This window comes from Rhinopithecus roxellana, chromosome 10 (genome assembly GCF_007565055.1).
Source record: "Rhinopithecus roxellana isolate Shanxi Qingling chromosome 10, ASM756505v1, whole genome shotgun sequence".
Lineage (NCBI taxonomy): Eukaryota > Metazoa > Chordata > Mammalia > Primates > Cercopithecidae > Rhinopithecus > Rhinopithecus roxellana.
In genome coordinates, this window is record NC_044558.1 from 23,711,674 (window position 1) to 23,734,130 (window position 22,457).

At 40.0% G+C, this 22,457-nt stretch overlaps 1 protein-coding gene across 1 annotated transcript; it reads left to right on the top strand.

The window, feature by feature from the left end:
• The first annotated feature begins 1,107 nt into the window (after positions 1 to 1,107).
• On the top strand, positions 1,108 to 12,484 carry SPIC (Spi-C transcription factor). The gene is made up of 6 exons (XM_010357203.2): positions 1,108 to 1,271; positions 2,591 to 2,675; positions 3,335 to 3,428; positions 5,228 to 5,340; positions 8,352 to 8,460; positions 11,832 to 12,484. The coding sequence occupies exons 2-6, from the start codon at positions 2,673 to 2,675 to the stop codon at positions 12,257 to 12,259; spliced, it is 747 nt and encodes a 248-aa protein (XP_010355505.2). The 5' UTR covers positions 1,108 to 1,271; positions 2,591 to 2,672; the 3' UTR covers positions 12,260 to 12,484.
• The last annotated feature ends 9,973 nt before the right edge of the window (positions 12,485 to 22,457 follow it).

Below are 22,457 nucleotides of genomic sequence, written 5' to 3' on the forward strand. Positions count from 1 at the left end.
GCTGTGTGTTTACATTTGCATAACAAATTGGCTCAAAGAAGTAATTGGTGCAAAACAATAGTCCCATATCAAAGGTGAGGTCAGGCTCCACAATGCAAAATTGAAGTTACTGGCAGCTTTGATCGCAGACCCTCTTCATTCTCCCCACCCACAAGGTTTACAAAAAATTCTTAGGCGGTTTTCCCCCTGGCCAAAAGGTGACAGCTATTAAAATGGCAGGTTTCAGGTTAGCCAAGTGAGAGGCAGACATGTGTTTCAGGGCACAGGAAGGTTATTTCCACCGTGTACAAGTGGATGCTGCTTTGGACACTGATGGACAGGTAACACAAAATGGGTGAATCTGCAGGGGGATGAACTGGGAAGAAAGTATTACAGGTGGAGGGAGCGTTCTCATAATTTCCATCAGAGCCACCCCAAATAAACCTTCAAGCCAAGTAAGAGAATGGGACCTGCGTTAGGAATGCAGCAGCCTCAGGTATGTCCAACCACATGGCCACCCATAAGCTTCTCCTAACCATTTTGGAGCCCCTACTGAATTTAGATGTGGAGGAAAGCAAGAGCATGGATTCCATTATCCCCACTCAAGTGAGTGGCAAGATATAAGGCTAAGGTTCAAGAGCCTTGAATAGTCAGGGCAAGGGCCCTAAGCCTTTAAGCTCCCTAAGTCAGGCGATCAGTGAATGGCAGTGTAAGTAAAGGGGTTTAGGAGGAAAGATGATTTGGAGAGTCCAGAGTGAAGGCTGTTGACAGTTCAGGCAAGAAAGAGAGTATAGAATCCAGAATTGGGAGAGAAGTAATATGCATTAAAAAAAAAAAAGAAGGGTGGGCCTGAGTTGCATGGGTTAGAAGTTTCCAGTGGGGCTATGCAATCTGAAGAGCTGCACCCTAAGTTGGGCGGGGTTTCATGGGGTTTGTTCTAATGCTTTTTTGCTTTTTGGCTGATGGGGTGCAAACTACTATGTGCCTCTTCAAAATAATAGCCCCTGGTGTCTACTGGTGGTATCATGAAATAGAAATTGTGAAGGCACTGTATCTTTTAAAAAAAATCCCCTTTTGAAGAACTTCCTTAAAAACAGCTATTTAATGCAACTCTGCCAGTGTGTTCTTGATGGTTGTGTCTTAACAATTCTAATTTTAAAAAATTATTACTATTTTTTTCGTCAGAGCCATCACACTGGAAAATAATTTTTTATTTTCACGATAGCCTACTGTTGAATTTACCATTCTGATATTAATGAAACATCTCTATAAAGGGTTGAAGTGTCTTCCCGGTAAGTTCTCAGCTTATGTTTTTCTAAATATCTTCTAATCACTGTTCATTTTTTCCTTTGGCCTAATGAGTGTTTCTCATTGTCTGCGTGTTCAGATGCAAGAAATATTAAGCAATCGTAGTAATCAATAATGTTTTCGAGCTTTTTCATCCCTTTAGATTTGCTACTTTTAATAGTTGTGATAGTCTTGTGAAGCATTTTAGTCAAAGAGAACATGTTCATTTTTAAGCATTTAATTCAAAATACAACATTCAGTGCTTCTGCACTTTTGAGTCAAAGCAAGTAGTTGAAAATCATTGACATGACTTTTAAAAAATATGTACTACGGATAATATTCACTAAAGACCATGAGCCAAAGAGTGATTTCTGGATTTTCTTCTATTTTCTTTTAACTGACATGATGTAGTGATTTCAAAGAGCCAAATAGAATTTTGATGTTTAACATGTTATGTTGATATATGATGGATATGTATAATATTGGCATTAGATTACATCATCTCATTTTATTATTCAGCATTAAACACTAAAGAGTAAACACATTGTGTTTGCAGGAAAAATACTAAGAAGATAAACACTTATATAAAAAGCATCGCTGGGTTTACTTAATGGAATGATAAACAATTTTGAACCCACCACAGTTCTTTTTATTATGTGGGTTGGTTTTTGTTTGTTCCTTGTGTTGGTCTATAGAATGTATAGTTAAAAGCATTTGATTGTGGGTCTGTGTGATAATTGTTTATCTAAAGTAAAATCAGAATTACTTAGTGATAAGAAAGTAAATAACAAAATTCTAGACCAGTTTTCTTAACCTAGGATTCAAACAAGTTCAAGATAGTCTTCATAGACTAAATTTTGTTTGCAATTTAAGCCCAATTTTCATGGGAGGAAAAGGATGGCTTTTGCCAGATTCTCAGAAGGCAATATAACAGCAAAGAAAGGTTTAAAAAAAGTCCTACTTTTATAAGGCTATGCTAAGGTAAAAAGGATTTTGATTTTCAGAATTTTAGAATATTTAAAGTAATTTTGAAATACTTACATATACTTTTGAGTTATTTCCACTTTCTTTTATCAATCAAACAGCTTAGATAATTAACTATAAAGCTATTTTAATATTTAAAACATTTTGTAATCATGGAAAAGCAAAAAGAAGTGTCTGTAGAAAATTTTGTAGAAAAAACTTTGTACTCATCAAAGAGAATTCAGGAGGTACTCTTGGTTTATGTAGGATATTTTCAGAAAATATCTTTGAGCAAGATCCTATTCAGAATAAAATTAGAGACTGCATTTAATTTTGCTTTTTAAATATTAAATTTTTTCAGGATTGTCAACTTACTTTATTTTGTTTTATTTTCTTCAAGCAACAACCGCTAAGGAACAGAATTGTCAATTTATTAATGAAATATGGTAAGCTGACATTTTAAAAATTTCTTTACTCTGTCCACAGAGGATGTCTACAGCATAATAATTAAATTTTTTTCTTTACTCTCCCTTCATTTTAAAAGTAAAATATATCAATCATATTAATAAGGATATGAAATAGTTTGCAAAGCAATTCAATTTTAGGTCTTGGAGACATACTTTGGAAAATAAGAGCATTTCACTTTTAAAGAACAATTCACAGATTCTGTTCCATTGAAGATATTTCCTTGACCCTTTTTTTTCTAAATCACTCTCCTCTGCTCTACAACTCCTTGCTAAAATTTTGCAACAATCTTAAATACTATACTACAAAATGAATACCATTCTCTAAATACTATACTATCATGGAGTGGGTTTCAACTGTGATTGATTTTGTGCCTCAGGGTTCATTTGGTGATGTCAGAAACATTTTTGATGGTCACAACTGTGAAGGTGCTACTGGCAACCAGTGAGTAGAGGCCAGGGAAGCTGCTGAACATCATACAATGCATAGGCAGCCCCCTGACAACAGAGACGGCCAGCACCAAATGTCCATAGTGTCAAGATTGAGAAACTCTCCTTTAGACTAAATACTATTTTAAATCAGGGAGATTAAGTTTAATTGGTAATTCTAAAACTCCAGAATTCTATCATTGTTCCAATAGACGTGTGTTGAACAAGACAAGCTGGGTCAAGCATTTGAGGATGCTTTTGAGGTTCTGAGGCAACATTCAGCTGGAGATCTTCAGTACTCGCCAGGTAAAGATAAGTCATTTACCCTCTTCTGCTAGTACATCCAATGGCTTGTTGGTCACATACACATATAAGAATAATAATCAGCTGACCAGGTGTGGTGGCTCACGTCTGTAATCCCAGCACTTTGGGAGGCCAAGGTGGGCAGATCGCTTAAGACCAGGAGTTCAAGACCTGCCTGGCCAACATGGCGAAACCCTGTCTTTACTAAAAATACAAAAATTAGCCAGGCGCGGTGGCGGGCGCCTGTAATCCCAGCTACTCTGGAGGCTGAGGCAGGAGAATTGCTGAACCCGAGAGGCAGAAGCTTCAGTAAGCAGAGATGGCGCCACTGTATTCCAGAATAATGATCAGAACAGAGAAGACCTTTTTTTTTTCGTTTTTTTCTTTTTTTTTTTTTTTTTTTTTTGAGACGGAGTCTTGCTCTGTCACCCAGGCAGGAGTGCAGTGGCATGATCTCGGCCCACTGCAAGCTCCACCTCCTGGGTTCAGGCCATTCTCCTGCCTCAGCCTCCCAAGTAGCTGGGACTACAGGCGCCCGGCTAATTTTTTCTGTTTTTGGTAGAGACGGGGTTTCACCGTGTTAGCCAGGATGGTCTCGATCTCCTGACCTCGTGATCCGTCCATCTCGGCCTCCCAAAGTGCTGGGATTACAGGCGTGAACCGCCGCGCCCGGCGACCTTTTTTTCTTTAATTAATTTATTTTTTTTTGTAGAGAGAGAGTCTTACTATGTTGCCCAGGCTGGTCTGGAACTTCTGGACTCAAAAACGAGAAGATCATTTTCATTTATACCTGAAGCATCCAGGATTAATTCTAGCAAAGGCAAAATATGTCCAGGAGTATCTAGCCTAAATAAAACTAAAGTCTCACATATAAAAATGCAGAGAAAATAGAGGATGACATTCCACACAGGAATACAAAGATATATAATTATCTGCTATTAGAAATATCTGGTTGACATTTATTTATCTAATAGACAGTTCATTTTAACTATTCATGAAAGACTTTTAAATTGTTCTAATAAATCTTATAGACCTTCCACCCACCCAGCAAGATATATTCTACCCAGAAGAATAAGTATTTTTAAACTTCCTCACCCATTATCCTATGGACTATGTAGTCTAAATAGAATGCAAATATGTTGTGTATTAAGTTTACATAGGGTATTACAGAGTGTTCCAAGATAAGAGAAATCATGTGGGCTGGGCACGGTGGCTCACACATGTAATTCCAGCACTTTGGGAGGCCGAGCTGGGTGGGTCACTCGAGCCCAGGAGTTCAAGACCAGCCTGGGCAACATGGCAAAACCCTGTCTCTACAAAAAATACAAAAATTAGCGAAGTGTGGTGGTGTGTGCCTGGAGTCTCAGCTACTTGGGAGGCTGAGGTGGGAGGATCACTTGAGGCTGGGAGGCACAGGCTGCAGTGAACCAAGATAACACGGCTGCACTGCAGCCTGGGTAACAGAGAGAGACCCTGTCTTAAAAACAAAAAAAAAAAAAAAAGAAAGAAAGAAAGAAAAGAAATCATGAGGTCTCAGCCGGCAAGGAGCATGTTCTCCAAATGGGATATGTGTAACAGTACCCATAATAGCAGCATAATGAGATAAACACCACAGGAGAAGTGCAAAGTGGCAAGAAAACAGATGAGAGCAATTGCATCTCATATATGCAAGTGCATATATGTAAACACACACACACATAGTGCATATATGCAAGTGCATATATGTAAACACACACACACACATATATATGCACAAATACAAACTTTGACTTTTTTAGTTTCTTTCTCTGATTTAAAATTAGATTACAAAAATTACCTGGCTTTAATCAACCATCGTCCTCATGTCAAAGGAAATTCCAGCTGCTATGGAGTGTTGCCTACAGAGGAGCCTGTCTATAATTGGAGAACCGTAATTGTAAGTATCAGACCATCCATTAGTAACAGTCGAATATCCTATTCTTGCCAGGCTTCCATTTCACATACACTGTCTGAAACCCAGCTTAAAGACAGCAAGACTATGAAAATGGTTTCTTCTTTCTTTCTTTCTTTTTTTTTTTTTTTTTTTTTTTTTTTTGAGATGGAGTCTGGCTCTGTCACCCAGGCTGGGGTTCAGTGGCTCATTTTCAGCTCACTGCAACCTCCGACTCCTGGGTTCAAGCGATTCTCCTACCTCAGCCTCCCAAGTAGTTGGGGTTACAGGCATGCACCACAACGCCCAGTTAACTTCTGTATTTTTAGTGGAGACAGGATTTCCACATATTGGTCAGGATGGCTTCAAACTCTTGACTTCCGGTGATCCACCCACCTTAGCCTCCCAAAGTGCTAGGATTACAGGCGTGAGCCACTGTGCTCTGCCTGAAAATGCTTTTTAAGGACGGTCAGCTGTAGTCTGAACTTGACAGTCAACATGGATGATCATATGCTGTTAGGAAGGAAGTGACCCTTCATCATTGCTCTGTTTAGCCTCAGACTGGTTTGAATGACTTCTGTAAAAAGGAGGTGTTTTCAGGATGTTCACATCAATTGCTTCTCCTTAGTCCATCTGGGAAATTGCAAAAACGTTTCCCCTAAAAGCCACAGGGCAAAGGTCCAAACTGCCCCTGCACTGGCTTTACCTATAGTCTTGTATTAGCCTGCTCTGTTTTCCTTCTCAAACTTAGTGTTATCTGCATGTATTGGACCAATTCATTTATATTTTATTAATAGCAGCACCCGCAAAGGGAAACATCCTGCTATCTCCACATTCATGTATTCTTTTCGTTTTCTTCACACATCCATTTTATCAAGCAGTCTTCATGGGATAAGGTATAAATGTCAATTGGTTTTTATTTTTCTTCTGTCACTACCTTCAATCATGCCATGTCAAATGTCCTTTTTCTGTTTCTATAAATTGTTCCCTTGGGGCCTCTTCACAAGACATTTTATTTTAAGAGAGTGCTTCGGGCTGGGTGCAGTAGCTCAAGCCTGTAATCCCAAAGCTTTGGGAGGCTGAGGAGGAAGGATCACTTGAGCCCAAGAGTTTGAGACCAGCCTGAGCAACAGAGGAAGACCCTGTCTCAAAAAGAAAAAAAATTTAAATAAAAATTTTAATGAGAGAGTGCTTTGGTTCCAGCTTAACCTCTTCCACCCCCACTTAGGATTGCTGGGTAAAATGAAAGATGCCCAATATTTTTATTTACTAAATCTGGCAGCCCTACTTCTTTCTACTTCAACTCCCATTTTCTAGCATGCACCTCACAGCCTCTTATCCCTGGGGACTCCTTGCCTGCTGGTCAGTCTTCTTGACTGGGGTGTGGAAAGACAGCTCAACCCAGCCCCTTCCCGGTGTTTAACCCTTGGAAACCCACATATTCTTGCCATATGTAAATGGTAGGAGCTTGGGCTGCTTCTTCCTGTCCCCTTTCTTTATTCTGCCTTCCCTTGCCTATCATCTTTCTTTCTCTCTCCCTTCCTTCCTTCCTTCCTTCCTTCCTTCCTTCCTTGTTCCTTCCTTCCTTCCTTGTTCCTTCCTTCCTCCCTCCCTCCCTTCTTTCTCTTTCTTTCTTTCTTTCTTCCTTCCTTCCTTCCTTCCTTCCTTCCTTCCTTCCTTCCTTCCTTCCTTCCTTCTTTTCCGACAGGGTATTGTTCTCTCATTTAGGTTGGAGTGCAGTGGTACCATTGTAACTCACCCGAAGCCTCAAACTCCTGGGGTCAAGAGATCCTCCTGCCTCAGCTTCCTAAGTAGCTGGGACTATAGGCATGTGCCACCACGCCTGGGTAGTTTTTATATTTAAATTTTTTGCTCTGTTGCCCGGGCTGTAGGGCAATGGCACCATCTTGGCTCACTGCAACCTCTGCCTCCTGGTTCAAGCGATTCTCCTGCCTCAGCCTCCCAAGTAGGTGGGATTACAGGTGCACACCACCAGCCACGGCTAATTATTATTATCATTATTTTTTTTTTGAGACAGAGTTTCACTGTTGTCACCCAGGCTGGAGTGCAATGGTTTGATCTTGGCTCACTGCAACCTCCGCCTCCCAGGTTCAAGAGATTCTCCTGCCTCAGCCTCCCTAGTAGCTAGCTGGGATTATAGGTGCCTGCCACCATGCTCAGCTAATTTTTGTATTTTTAGTAGAGACAGGGTTTCAGCATGTTGCCCAGGCTGGTCTCAAACTCCTGACCTCAGGCGATCCACACACCTCGGCCTCCCAAAGTGTTGGGATTACAAGAGTGAGCCACTGAGCACCCAGCCATTTTTTTTTTTTTTTGTACTTTTATTAGAGACGGGGTTTCCCCATGTTGGCCAGGCTGGTCTTGAACTCTTGACTTCAGGTGATCCACCCGCCTCAGCCTCCCAAAGTGCTAGGATTACAGGCATGAACCACTGCACCTGGCCTAATTTTAACAATTTTTGTAGAGGTGGGGCCTCTCTGAGTTGCCCAGGCTGGTCTTGAACTCCTGGGCTCAAGTGATTCTCCTGCCTTGGCTTCCCAAATTGTTGAGATTACAGGCCTGAGTCACCGTGCTTGGTCCTTTCTTGTCTTATAAAATTTTTATTGTTTTCATTACTTAATTTATTTTATCTTCCTAGCTGCCTACTGACATCTTTCTTATCTCGCCTTGCCTACATGGGCATCCAGCACAGGAATGGAAGCCCATCTTCCCTTTCTGCTGGTACCACGGGCTTTAAGCAATCCCTTCTTTCTTGTAGGGAGGGTAGGACATGACACGACTCACAAAGCCAAAGATTACCCTCTGTCCCCTGGTCCTCTCCTTATGTGGGTTTGATGCTAGTGCTGCCCTGGGAGCTATCTGGCTGCAGTTGGGGGTAATTCCTTTAACAACCTGGGAGAGGCTTAGCCTCTTTTTCCCCTAGCTTTTGACTTCAGCCTATAATAGCGGGCCACAGGGAAAGTCTCACTTAACATCGTGCTACATTATTTATATAGAACAATGCTGCGGACTTCTATTTTGAAGGAAATATTCATCAATCTCTGCAGAACATAACTGAAAACCAGCTGGTACAACCCAATGTTCTCCAGCAAAAGGGGGGAAAAGGTACGTTGATCCATCATTCATTATATAGGTAAAAGAACCAGATCTTCCTCATAGCCACTTTAAAGGGAATTTATAACTGAGTTTGGAATTGTATATGCAAAATATTCTCTTATCACAATTGAGAGTAATTTAACTCTGACTTCTTGAACCAGTCCAAGCCATTCATCTTGGGTGAGACGTCATATGTTTTTTTTTGAGACAGAGTCTCATTCTGTTGTCCAGGCTGGGTCTGAAACTCCTGGATTCAAGCCATCTGAAATGCTAGGATTACAGGTGTGAGCCACCACACCCAGCCTCCTATTTTTAAACTTTTTAATTTTTATTTATTTTTCACTTTTTGAACTTATTTTGTTAAAAATGGAGACACAAACACACACATTAGCCTAGGCGTAACAGTGTCAGGATTGTCACTGTCACTGTCTTCCACCTCCACATCTTGTTCCACTGGAACGTCTTCAGGGACAATAACACATGGAGCTGTCATCTCCTGTGATAACAGTGCCTTGTGGAATACCTGCTGAAGCATGTGCCTGAGGCTGTTTCACAGTTAACTTTTTATTTTTTAATTTTAATTTTATTATTTATTGATTGTTTTACAGTTAACTTTAAAAGAAAATTAAGTAGAAGGAGTACAATCCAAAATAATGATAAAATGTATACATAGTAGATACTAGGTGATAGGAATTTTTCAGCTCCACTATCATCCTTTTTTTTTTTTTTTTTCTTCTTGTTGCCCAGGCTGGAGTACAGCGACATGATCTCAGTTCACTGTAGCTTCTGCCTCCCTGGCTCAAGCAGTTCTCCTGCCTCAGCCTCCCGAGTAGCTGGGATTACAGGCACCCACCACCATGCCCGGCCCATTTTTTGCATTTTTAGTAGAGACGGAGTTTTGCCATGTTGGCCAGGCTGGTCTCGAACCTCTGGCCTCAGGTGATCCAGCCTTCCAAAGTGCTGGGAGTATAGGCATGAGCCACCATGCCTGGCCAAATAATTTTTTTTAAATGTGATTCAGGCAGCCCCCTGAACCAATACATTTTATTTATTTATTTTTATTTTTATTTATTCATTTATTTATTTTTTAATTTTTTTGAGACAGAATCTAGCTCTTTTTATTTTTAAAAATAAAAGTATTATAATACTCATGGTAAAAGACTCAAACTAAAGTACAAAGTGAAAGTAAAAGTTCCAGTGTATTTTACATATTTTTAGAAAAGCTTTTTTTTTTTTATTTTTCACATGTACAAGTATATGCATATCCTTTGAAATTACAAAGGAGATTATATTCTTGCATTTTTTCCTGTAAATAATATATCTTAAGTAAATTCTGGGCACGGAGGCTCACGCCTGTAATCCCAGCACTTTGGGAGGCCAAGGTAGACGGATCTCTTGAGGTCAGGAGTTCGAGATCAGCCTGGCCAACGTGGCGAAACTCTGTCTCTACAAAAAATACAAAAAATTTAGCCGGGCATGGTGGTGGGTGCCTGTAATCCCAGCTACTGGGGAAGCTGAGGTGAGAGGATCACTTGAGTCCAGGAGGTTGAGGTTGCAGTGAGCCAAGATCAAGTCACTGCGCTACAGCCTGAGTGACAGAGTGAGACTTGAACTAAAAAAAAAAAAAATTAATTAATTAATTAAAATAAAAATAAATAAATAAATAGATAAAATATATAGCTGAGGGAGTCTTTCTGAACCGCTTCTGGTTCAAGGAGGCTACCTGATTCACTTTAAAAAAAAATTATAGGCCGGGCATGGTAGCTCATGCCTGTAATCTCAGCACTTTGGGAGACCGAAGTGGGCAGATCACTTGAGGTCAGGAGCTGAGAGGCAGAAGAATCGCTTGAACCCGGGAGACAGACATTGCAGTGAGCTAAGATTGCGCCACTGCACTCCAGCCTGGGTGACAGAGCGAGACTCCGTCTCAAAAATAAATAAATAAATAAAATCTAAACATTAAAAATATATGGAAAACTTTAAAAGATGATGATCCATTACGACTGACTTGATCACTGAATGAGAGGCAGAGAGTTTTGTTTAAGCTGTGACTTTAATTCATGATGTGTTTTTTGGTAAGTCCCTTTTTTCATTTCTCAATTCATAAACTCAAGATAATATAATATAAAAGATAATCTTTGTAAAAATGTTTGAGGTCTTTGGATGAGTGATAAATGCATCATGCAAAAGTATTATTCCCCAGAGACTGTTTAAAGCGTTTGGGAATCCACTAGTATACCTCCTCAAGGGAAAACAGAATTTGGCTGCAGATTTTTAGCTACTGATAGATCTGGCAGAGCACAGTATTTACAGACTAACTCAGAAGTCACAAAATGGGCTGTCACTTTTCTCATGAGCTGTTATGCAAAAGAAATCCTATCAACTGAACAAAACCCACACAGATTCTCTCAATGTCCTGCCTAGTTATTTTGAAATATAAATGGCCATGTTCCTAAAAAGACAAAACTTCTAGTGGTGCCATTTTATTTCACAACAATGAGAAATATCACAGTGTCCATTGCATTGTTAAATAAATAAAGTGATATAAAAACATTTTTGGCATTGCCATTTGAGTTTTTCTTTTTTATTTTTCAAGTAATTGTGCAGACCCAGAGTTAGCATTCTTACCTAGGTCTTTGGTATTAATTTTCTTAATATTACCTTATATTTGCATTCTATTTTGCATTTTACAAAGTGCATTTACATCCCTTAACTTATTTGAATAAAGCCCCTTCAAATGACTTGCTTTCTGGAAATGGCTTTTTGAGGCTTTTCTTCAAAACCGCTAAACTTTGTGGGCCATTTTGCTCAATATTGTTCTGTAGAAAGTTTTGTTTTGTTTTGTTTTGTTTTGTTTTGTTTTGTTTTGTTATTTGAGACAGAGTCTCAGTCTGTTGCCCAGGCTGGAGTACAGTGGCTCACGGCAACCTCATTCTCAAGTGATTCTCCTGGGTTCAAGCGATTCTCCTGCCTCAGCCTCCCAGGCGCGCGCCACCCCGCCTGGCTAATTTTTGTATTTTTAGTAGATACGGGGTTTCACCATATTGGCCGGGCTGGTGAACTCCTGACCTCAAGGGATCCGCCCTCCTCGGCCTCCCAGAGTGCTGGGATTACAGGCGTGAGCCACCGCGCCCGGCCGGACAGCATTCTTAACCTCTCCAACAAAGAAAGATCCAGTTGAAACTTCAGTAGGCCAAATAGATCCTTGACCTTCGAGTCCCAAAAAATGATGCCATTATGCATTCGTAAGGGCAGTTTGAGTAGGAGAAAAACCAGTCTCTATGCAGCTTTTAATTCGGTAGTTGCTGAACAAACCCTTCCTGAGGATGTTCTTGGTGTACAGCCACGGTGGAGTTTGACCTTGTTTCCCTTCATTTTAGGCAGGAAGAAGCTGCGACTGTTTGAATACCTTCACGAATCCCTGTGTAATCCAGAGATGGCATCTTGTATTCAGTGGGTAGATAAAACCAAAGGCATCTTTCAGTTTGTATCAAAAAACAAAGAAAAACTTGCCGAGCTTTGGGGGAAAAGAAAAGGCAACAGGAAGACCATGACTTACCAGAAAATGGCCAGGGCGCTGAGAAATTATGGAAGAAGTGGGGAAATTACCAAAATCCGGAGGAAGCTGACTTACCAGTTCAGTGAGGCCATTCTCCAAAGACTCTCTCCATCCTATTTCCTGGGGAAAGAGATCTTCTACTCACAATGTGTTCAACCTGACCAAGAATATCTCAGTTTAAATAACTGGAATGCAAATTATAATTATACATATGCCAATTACCATGAGCTAAATCACCATGATTGCTAAATATACTCTCATATTTCATGGTTTACTGGCATCGGAAATCCCTACAAATTTTAAGGATTTCTCCCTCTGTCTCTTTTTTCCCTCCTCTGAAGAAATTTAGAATTTTTCTCTTAAAGCAAATACTAAAGAGAAAAAAATTAACTTTATTGTTGCTTTTATCAAAGAGCATGTGATCTATACTAACTTGTTGGGAAATTCTACCAATGAAAAAACTTTTTTATAATACTTTGTGAAGATTCAATGAACAACTTTATTGTTTCAAATGATCAAGCCCATTTGAAAGTATAGACTAAATGTCCTTGCTCTGCTCTTACTATTCTCTCTCTTTTAAAATTTTTATTTTTTTATTTTATTATTTTTTAAAGAGGTCTCAGCCAAGATAATTTTTTACTTTTATGGATTTAGGAGTACAAGTGCAGTTTTGTTGCTTTGATATATTGCATAGTGGTGAAGTATATTGCGTAGCATCCTCATCACCAGAATAGTGAACATTGTACCCAATAGGTAGGATTTCATCCCTCATACTCGTGCCATCCTCCCACCTTTTGGAGCCTCCTGTGTCTGTTACTCCATTCTGTATGTCCATTGCTAAGCTCCCAACTTACCCACTTTATTTTATTTTAAAAATTTTTTTCTTTTTCTGCATGCTTCAGTGGTTGCAAAGTCTTTTTCTTTTTTCTTTTTTTTGTTTCCTTTCACAGACGATGACAGCTTTTTCTGCTTGTTTGTTTGTTTGTTTGTTTGTTTGTTTTTGGCTGCTGACTCCCAAGCACAATACTGACAGTGACTTATATTTTTAATTTTTGTAAGAGGCAGACCCTACCTCCGAAGCTCTTTGATTTATCTTTTCCCACTTCAATAAGCTGGTCTAAATTCTTGCTCTCTTCTATACAACCACCTTCTTCTAGATTAACAGTGCCAGTACAGATGATTTGACTTATATGTTGATTTCAGCATTTTCTTGTCATGTACATCAGGTAAGGAAATTCACTCTTGTATCTCTGATGGCTTTACAAAAAATCATTTACAAAAAAATGACTGCATATGATAAAGCCTTTGTGCCAAAATGGGTTCATGGCTTTAAAAACATCCCTAGAAATGTCTATTTAGGTTCCTTAGCATTTTTTTCTTTCCTTCTCTTTTGATCTTACCCATTTTTACAACTTAAAGCTTTTTTTTTTTTTTTTTTTGAGACAGGGTTTCACTCTGTCACCCACACTCAAGTGCAAGGGACACAAACATGGTTGAAGCCCAGCTAATTTTATTTTATTTTATTTTTTTGTAGAGACTGTTTTGTCATCTTGCCCAGGCTGGTCTCTAACTCCCGGGCTCAGGCGATCTGCCCAACTTGGCCTTCAAAAGTGCTGGGATTACAGGTGTGAGCCACCGAGCTGGCCCCAAAACTTTTTTAATGTTTAAATTTTACAATTATGCTAAGGAGGAGTTATCCATTTTTTAATTGCCTTTTTTCTTCCTTATTAGGGAGGGGTAAGGAAGAAGACTTGGTCAGCAGAAAGCAGGTCTTAATTGCTTCTTTTTTTTTTTTTTGTTGCTGTTGAGTTGTTTGAGTTCCTTACATGTATTGGATATTAACCCCTTATCAGATGTCTGGCTTGAAAATATTTTCTCCCATTCCATAAGTTGTCTCTTTACTCTGGTGATTGTTTCCTTACTTTTTAGTTTGTTTGTTTTAGCTACACATCATAAACTAAGAAGCTTTTTAGTTTGCTGTAATACCATTTGTCTATATTTAATTTTGTTGTCCGTGCTTTTGGAACTAAATCCAACATATCTTTACCCGGACCAATGTCTTGTATGTTTCCCCTATGTGTTCTTTCCTTCTTTCTTTCTTTCTTTCTTTCTTTCTTTCTTTCTTTCTTTCTTTCTTTCTTTCTTTCTTTCTTTCTTTCTTTCTTTCTTTCTTTCTTTCTTTCTCTCTCTTTCTTTCTTTCTTTCTTAATTTCTTTCTTTCTTTCTCTCTCTCTTTCTTTCTTCTCTCTCTCTTTCTTTCTGAAGGCTGTCATCTGACCCCCCTATGTTTTCTTCAAGTAGTTTTAGGGTTCTTGCTCTTATGTTTAAGTCTTTTTATCTTTCTTTCTTTCTTTTCCTTGTTGACAATTTTCCCAAGCAAACTAATGCAGGAATGTTTAACTTTTTAATCCCTTTTGAATTGACTTTGGTATATGGTGTTGAAATAAGGGTCCAATTTTATTTTTCTGTGTACCTAAATTCAGTTTCCCCTACACCATTTATTGAATAAAGCTGCCTTTTTCTTCTTGGCATATTTGTTGAAAATCAGTTAGATTCATCTCTGGGCTCTCTAATCTGTTCCATTTGTTGATATATCTTTCTCTTTTTTGCCAATTCCATGCTATTTTGATTAGTATAGCTTTGCAGTATAGTTTAAAATCACGTAGTGTGATACCTCCAGCTTTGTCAGCTTCAGAGATCTCTGAAACAAATACCTCCAGCACTGTTCTTTTTGCTCATGGTTGCCTTGGCTTTTTTTTTTTTTCAGTTTCATAAGAATTTTACATTTTTTTCTTTTTTTAATTTAAATTTTTATTTTACTTTAAGTTCCAGGATACATGTGCAGAATGTGCAGGCTTGTTACATAGGAATACATGTGCCATGGAGGTTTGCTGCACCTATCAACCCGTCACCTAGGTTTTAAGCCCCACATGCATTAGGTATTTGTCCTAATGCTCTCCTCCCCTTGCCCCCTACCTCCCAACAGGCCCCAGTGTGTGATGTTCCCCTCCCTGTGTTCATGTGTTCTCATTGTTCATCTCCCACGTATGAGTGAGAACATGTGGTGTTTGGATTTCTGTTCCTGTGTTAGTTTGCTAAGGATGATGGTTTCCAGCTTTGTGTCCCTGCAAAGGACTTTTTTTTTTGGGACAGGGTCTCCAAGGCTGGAGTGCTGTGTCACAATCATGGCTCACTGCAGCCTCAACCTCCTGAGCTCAAACAAACCATCCTTCTGCTTTAGCCCCTCGAGTAGCTGGTACCACAGGTGTGCATTGCCAGACCTGGCTAAGTTTTTTTGTGTGGGAGTAGAGATGAACTCCTCAACTCAAGCAGTTCTTCCACTGTAGCCTCCCAAAGTGCCAGGATTACAGGCTAGAAATTTTTTTTTTTTCTTTTTTTGAGACAGTGTCTCTCTCTGTTGCCCAGGCTGGAATGCAGTGACACAATCATAACTCATTGCAGCCTTGACCTCCTGGGCTCAAGCAATCCTCCCACCTCAGTTGCCCATGTAGTTTGGACCACAGGTGCACACCATGACTGGTTAATTTTTTTGTAGAGATGGAGTCTTTTTTTTGTTTTTTTGATGAAGTCTCACCCTGTCGCCCAGGCTGGAGTGCTGTGGTGTGATCTCAAGCTCATTGCAACCTCCACTTCCCAGGTTCAAGTGATTCTCCTACCTCAGCCTCCTGAGTAGCTGGGATTACAAGCATGTTCCACCATGCCCAGCTAATTTTTCGTATCTTTATTAGAGATGGGGTTTTACCACATTGGCCAGGCTGGTCTCAAACTCCTGACCTTGTAATTCACCCACCTTGGCCTCCCAAAGTGCTGGGATTACAGGCGTGAGCCTCCATGTCTGGCCAAGTCTCACTTTTTTGCCTAGGCTGGTTGGTCTTGAATTCTTGGGCTCAGGTGATCTTCCCATCTCACCCTCCCAAAATGCTGGGATTACAGGCATGAGTCACTGTGCCCAACCAAGAGCTGATTATTGAAAAGATCCTGGTATCTCCTGCCCCTCTCTCTTGCTTCCACTCTCTTATCATGTAATCTGCACATTCTGGCTCCCCTTCACTTTCCACCATGAATGGAAGCTACTTGAGGCCCTTACCAGAAACAGATTTGGCACCACGCTTGTATAGCCTGCAGAAACATGAGCCAAATAAACCACGTTTCTTTATAAATTACCTGGGCTCAGATATTTTATTGAGCAACAGAAACAGACTGAAACAGTATAAATCCTTGTCTTGCTCCAGATCTTACAGGAAAGGTTTTGAGTGTAATGTTAGCTGTGGGCCTCTCATAAATGACCTTTATTGTGTTGAGTTACATTTCATTTCTTTTCTTTTCTTTTCTTTTTTTTTTTTTTTTGAGAGTCTCACTCTGTCACCCAGGCTGGAGTGCAGTGGCACGATCTTGGCTCACTGCAACCTCCTCCTCCCGGATTCAAGCGATTCTTCTGCCTCAGTCTCTCAAGTTGCTGGGATTACAGATGCGTGCCACCACACCCAGCTAATTTTTTATATTTTTGGTAGAGATGGGGTTTCACCATGTTGACCAGGCTGGTCTCAAACTCCTGACCTCAAGTGATCCACTCACCTTAGCCTCCCAAAGTGCTGGGATTATAGGCATGAGCCACCGCAATTGGCCTTACGTTTCTTTTCTAAAAATTTGTGCTCAAGGGTATCCTCAAAGAGGTATATGCCTTCTACACCTAATTTGGTGAACACTTTTTTGTCATCTTTCTCTGTCTTGCTCTCTCTTGCTCTCATTCTCTGCTTAGAGAATGGAAGATAAGAAAGAGTTTTTATCATAAAAGGATATTAAATTTTGTGAAATGATTTTTGGCATCTAATAGATGATTATATGGTTTTTGTCTTCCATTCTGTTAATGAGGCATGTCATATTTATTGATTTGCATATACTGAACTATACTTGCATTCCAGTAATAAAAATATTTCTCAAAAGAAGACATGCAAGTGGCCAACAGACAATGAAAAAATGCTCAGCATCAGTAGTCATTAGAGAAATGCAAACTAAAACCACAATAAGACATAATCTCTCACCTGTCAGAATGTCTTAAAATGTTTATTATTATATTTTTAATCATCCTGTACTTTATTTTAAAACAATGTTTTCAGGAGAAAACAAAAGATAAGTGTTGGTGAGGATGTAGAGCAAAGGAAACACTTGTACACTGTTGGTGTAAATGTAAACTGTTGTAGCCATTATGGAAAACAGTATGGAGATTTTCCTCCCCCAAAAAAACTAAAAATAGAATTATCATATGATCTAGTCCCACTTTGGGTATTAATGCAAAAGACTCGAAATCAGTTTGTTGAAAGGATATCTGCATTCCTATGTTCATTGCAACACTATGCACAATAGCCAAATTAGGGAATCAACCTCTGCCCATCAACAGATGAATGGATTAAAAAAATGTATTGCATATACATAGTGGAATACTATTCAGCCTTTAAAAAGAAGGACATTCTGGCCAGGTGCAATGGCTCACATCTGTAATTCCAACACTTTGAGAGATCAAGGCAGGCAGATTACTTGAAGTCAGGAGTTTGAAACCAGCCCGACCAACATGGTGAAACCCCATCTCTACTGAAAATACAAAAATTAGCTGGACGTGGTGGTGCATGCCTATAATCTCAGCTACTTGGGAGGCTGAGGCAAGAAAATGGCTTCAACCCGGGAGGCAGAGGTTTCAGTGAGCTGAGATGGCACCACTGCACTCCAGCCTGGGCGACACAGTGAGACTCCATCTCAAAAAAAAAAAAAAAGAGAAGGTAATCCTGAAATTTGTGACAACATTGACGAAATTGGAGAACATTGTGCTAAGTGAAATAAGTCAGGGCCAGAAAGACAAATACCACATATTCTCATTTATATGTGGAGTTAAAACAATTAACTTGTAGAAGTGGAGAATAGAATTGTGGTGACAGAAGCTGGAGGAGGGGGAAACGGGTATGTGATGAGCAAAGGGTATACAATTTCAAACAGGGAAAATATGTTTTCTCTTCTTGTGCATTCTGTTGCACAGCATGGTGAATATAGTTAATAGTAAAGTGTTATACATTTCAAATTGCTAAGTAAACTTCAAATGTTCTTGTCACAAAAAAAAGTTAAGTATTTGAGGTGATGAATATGTTGACTAGCTTGACTTAATTATTTCACATTGCATTCATAAATCCTAACATCATTTTGTACCCCATAAATTTTTCCCAGCGCAACTCCCTCTTTACAGAACCCATAAATCTATACAATTATTAACTGTCAATTTACAATAAAAAAGAAAACTTTAGTGGATATCTTGAGTCTATATTTTCTCTGCACTTCCACTCATGGTCTGTAACTGTGTGGCATTCAACAGATGACAGCCTAAGGAAAATGCTACTTTCCTTAATGATAATAAAAATCTAAAGCTTACACCTCCTACAAATCCCCTTCATGGTTGACCTTTTTCTTGGGTAGATCCAGGTCCTAATGTTTCTTGTTATCCTGCCATGAAGCCATAGGGAGGTGTTGTTGCCCTGGTATCTATCTGGCACATCGTCTCTTCCCTTGAACTAGCCCAGCTGAGACAAGCTAGACTAGTTAGAGAATGAAAACAAAAAGACTTTATAAAGGATAGAGACCAGCAAATAGTAAACTCAAGAAGGAACCAGGATATAAGCAGTCTGGCTTGAAAGCTATGGCTTATTCTCCACATTTCACAAGGAACCCTGGAAAGAAACTCTTTGTTTCTTTCTTCATGCTTGGCAGGTGAGTGCATATGCCATCTGTATTACCACAAGGCAGGAAAACTTTCTAGACTACATGGGCAACTTCAATCCAGGCCAAGAGCTCCCTGGGCCTGACCTCTGAGAATTTTAGAATGCTCCAGTGTCCTCTTTTCCTTCATGTCCCTCTCTCTGGTGCTCTTGGGTCCCTTCCCCAGGGACTCTGAGGAAAAGACACGATCATTCCAGAATGACTGAGGGAAGGTGGACTTGATATTGGCCATCTCCAAGTGTAGTCTATTTCAATCCCTGCTAACCTCAAAAAAGGACTGAGGTTTACACCCATGCCCCCACAAAGAAAACACCTTATAAAGCATTAATAAGAAACACAAATTTTGGCTGGGCGTGATGGCTCACACCCATAATCATAGCACTGTGGGAGGCCAAGGCAGGAGGATCACTTGAGCACAAGAATTTGAGACCGGCCCAGACAACATAGTGAGACCCCATCTCTATTTAAAATAGCAACAACAGTGAAGTTAAAAAGAAACATAAGTTTTACCAAAGATTGAAAGGGGAAATGGCCCCTGGGCAATGAGAACTTAAAAAATAAAAATAAAAAAAAGAAAGGAGAAAGGGTAAAAAGGGTATATCACAGAAATCATTCAGCCAACAACTTAATACAATTCCATCAACATTTAGTTCTCCCCTTAGTTCCTCCCGTAACCCATGCCAACTTGATGGGTTCATCTTGACATTTCTTCCCCAAAGCCCCCAGTCAGCTCTAATTCTCTTCTCTACATTACACAGAGTTGCTTTCTCTCAGGCAGAAGCCTGGACTCTGCCTTCAACGCAAAAAGCGCTGACCAAAGCCCATTTCTGCAAGCGGGTTCCTCCTTATAAAGACATGCTCATACCAGTGCTCAGAGATTAAAACCTTCTTCCTCTATTATGAAAAATGATGTCCTATTACAAACAGGGTCATTCTTCCCTGCCGTGGCATGTGCACCCATCCGCCAAGGACAAGGAAGGAAGACTTCTTAGTTTTATTCATGGCCCCTCAATCTCTAGTGTATGGTACTCCATCCTCCATTTTGTCACTTTCATCTGGTTGAATGGCTCAGTTAAACTCTTCTCCACTGAGCTGGAGGTCTGAGAAGCAAACTTGACCTACTCACTGTGCAACCCATGGGCAGCTTCCCATTACTAGTTTTCTTGGCCCAGGTATTATGCATTAAACTTCTGCTTCCATGTGCTTCCTGTCAGTGCTTCCTTTATTTTATTATTTTTGTAGACCTGATTTTATTTATTTTTTAAGAGCTTTATTGAAGTATAATTGATATACAACAAAAACTGCACATTTAGTGTATACAATTTCATAAGCTTGATATATGTGTACACCCATACCATGACCACTATCAAGGAAATAAACATATCCACCACCTCCAAAAGTTTCCCTGTGTCCCTTTGTGTGTGGAGGGTGGGTCAGGGAAAGTAGGTAGGTCAGGAGCGTCCCAGTATTAAGAACTCTTTTTTTTTTTTTTTGACACAGAGTCTCGCTCTGTTGCCCAGGCTAGAGTGCAACGGCGTGATCTTGACTCACTGCAACCTCTGCCTCCTGGGTTCAAGCAATTCTCCTGCCTCAGCCTCCTGAGTAGTTGGGATTACAGGCGCCCACCATCACGCCCAGCTAATTTTTGTATTTTTAGTAGAGATGAGGTCTCACCATGTTGGTTAGGCTGGTGTCGAACTGATCTCAGGTGATCCACCCACCTCGGCCTCCCAAAGTGCTGAGATTACAGGCATGAGCCACCAGGCCCGGCCTAGTAAGAACTCTTAACATGAGATCTACCCTTTTAACAAATTTTTAAGAATACAATACCATATTGTGAACTATAGGCACTATGTTAGTCTCATGCTGCTAATAAAGACATACTTGAGACTGGGTAGTTTATAAATGAAAGAGGTTTAATTGACTCACAGTTCCACATGGCTGGGGAGCCTTCACAATCATGGTGGAAGGCAAATGAGGAGCAAACTCATGTCTTATGTGGTGGCAGGCAAGAGAGTGTGCAAGGGAGCTCCCCTTTTTAAAACCACCAGATCTCGTGAGACTGATTCACTATCATGAGAACAGTATGGGGAAAACCGCCCCCATTATTCAATTATCTCCACCTGGCCCTGCCCTTGACATGTGGAAATTATTACAGTTCAAGGTGAGATTTGGGTGGGGACACAGGCAAACCATATCAGGCCCTACGTTGTACAGCAGATCTCTAGAACATTTTCATCTTAGCATCACTGAAACGTTATATACCTTGAGCAACAACTCTCCCTTTCCTCCTTCCCGCCTACCCCTAGCAGTCTCTGTTCCAGTGTCTCCTTCTGAGTATGACTATTTTAGAGATCTCATATAAGTGAAATCATGCAATATTTGTCCTTCTTTGACTAGCTTATTTCATTTAGCATAATGTTTTCCAGGTTCATCCATGTCGTCACAAATTGGAGAATTACTTTCTTTCTTTTTCATAGTGAATAGTACTATACACACATACACACACACACCACACCACACCACACCACATTTTCTTTATCTATTCATCTGTTGATGGACGTTTGGGTTGTTTCCATATCTTGGCTATTGTGAATGATGCTGCAACAAATGTGGGAATGCCAATATCACTTCAGTATTCTGATTACAATTCTTTTGGATTAAAATCTTTTGGAGTGGGATTGTTGGATCTCATGGTGGTACTCTTTTTAAATTTTTGAGGAACCTCTACATTGTTTTCCATAGTGGCCATGCCATTTTACATTCCCACTGACAATGTACAAGAGTTCTAATTTCTCCACAGTCTTACCAACACTTATTCTATTTTGGTAAAAGTCATCTCAACAGGTGTGAGGTGATACCTCATTGTGTTTTTGATTTGCATCTCCCTGATGATCAGCCATAGCACTTCTTTTAAATCACTGAATGCTCCTCTGAGCTCCACGCCATTGCACTCCAGCCTGGGCCACAGAGCGAGACTCTGTCTCAAAAAATAAATAAATAAATTAATTAATTAAATTAAATAAAAATCCACTAAGAATGGCTTGAGGTATATGCTACTTTCATTTTTTTTTTATTTTAATTTGACTGCGGCCTTGCATTTCTTTCTTTTTTTATTTTAATTTTGATTGCTTCTTTCTTTTTCTTTTTGAGACAGAGTCTCACTCCATCACCCAGACTGGAGTGCAGTGGCGTGATCTTGGCTCACTGCAATCTCTGCCTTCCAGCTTCAAGCAATTCCTGTACCTCAGCCTCCCAAGCAGCTAGAATTACAGATGTGTGCCACCATGCCTGGCTAATTTTTGTATTTTCAGTAGAGATGACATTTCACCATGGTGGCTAGGCTGGTCTTGAACTCCCGACCTCAAGTGATCCACCTGCCTCGGCCTCCCAAAGTGCTGGGATTACAGGCATGAGACCTGCCTGGCTTTTTTTTTTTTTTTTTTTTTTTTTTTAGACAGTGGCTCTGTTGCCCAAGCTGGAATGCAGTGGCACAATCTTGACTCACTGTAGCCTCTACTTCCCAGGCTCAAATGATCCTCTCGACTCAGCCTCCCAAGTAGCTGGATTACAGATGCCCACCACAAGATCTGGCTAACTTTTGTATTTTTTATAGAGACAGGGTTTTACTATGTTGCCCAAGCTGGTCTCGAACTCCTGAGCTGAA

Bases quoted from the DNA above. Each gene is read 5' to 3' on its own strand.
- SPIC (XM_010357203.2), top strand. The intron at 3,429-5,227 runs GTAAAGATAAGT...ATTTAAAATTAG, and splicing joins AGATCTTCAGTACTCGCCAG to ATTACAAAAATTACCTGGCT. The intron at 5,341-8,351 runs GTAAGTATCAGA...TTATTTATATAG, and splicing joins ATAATTGGAGAACCGTAATT to AACAATGCTGCGGACTTCTA.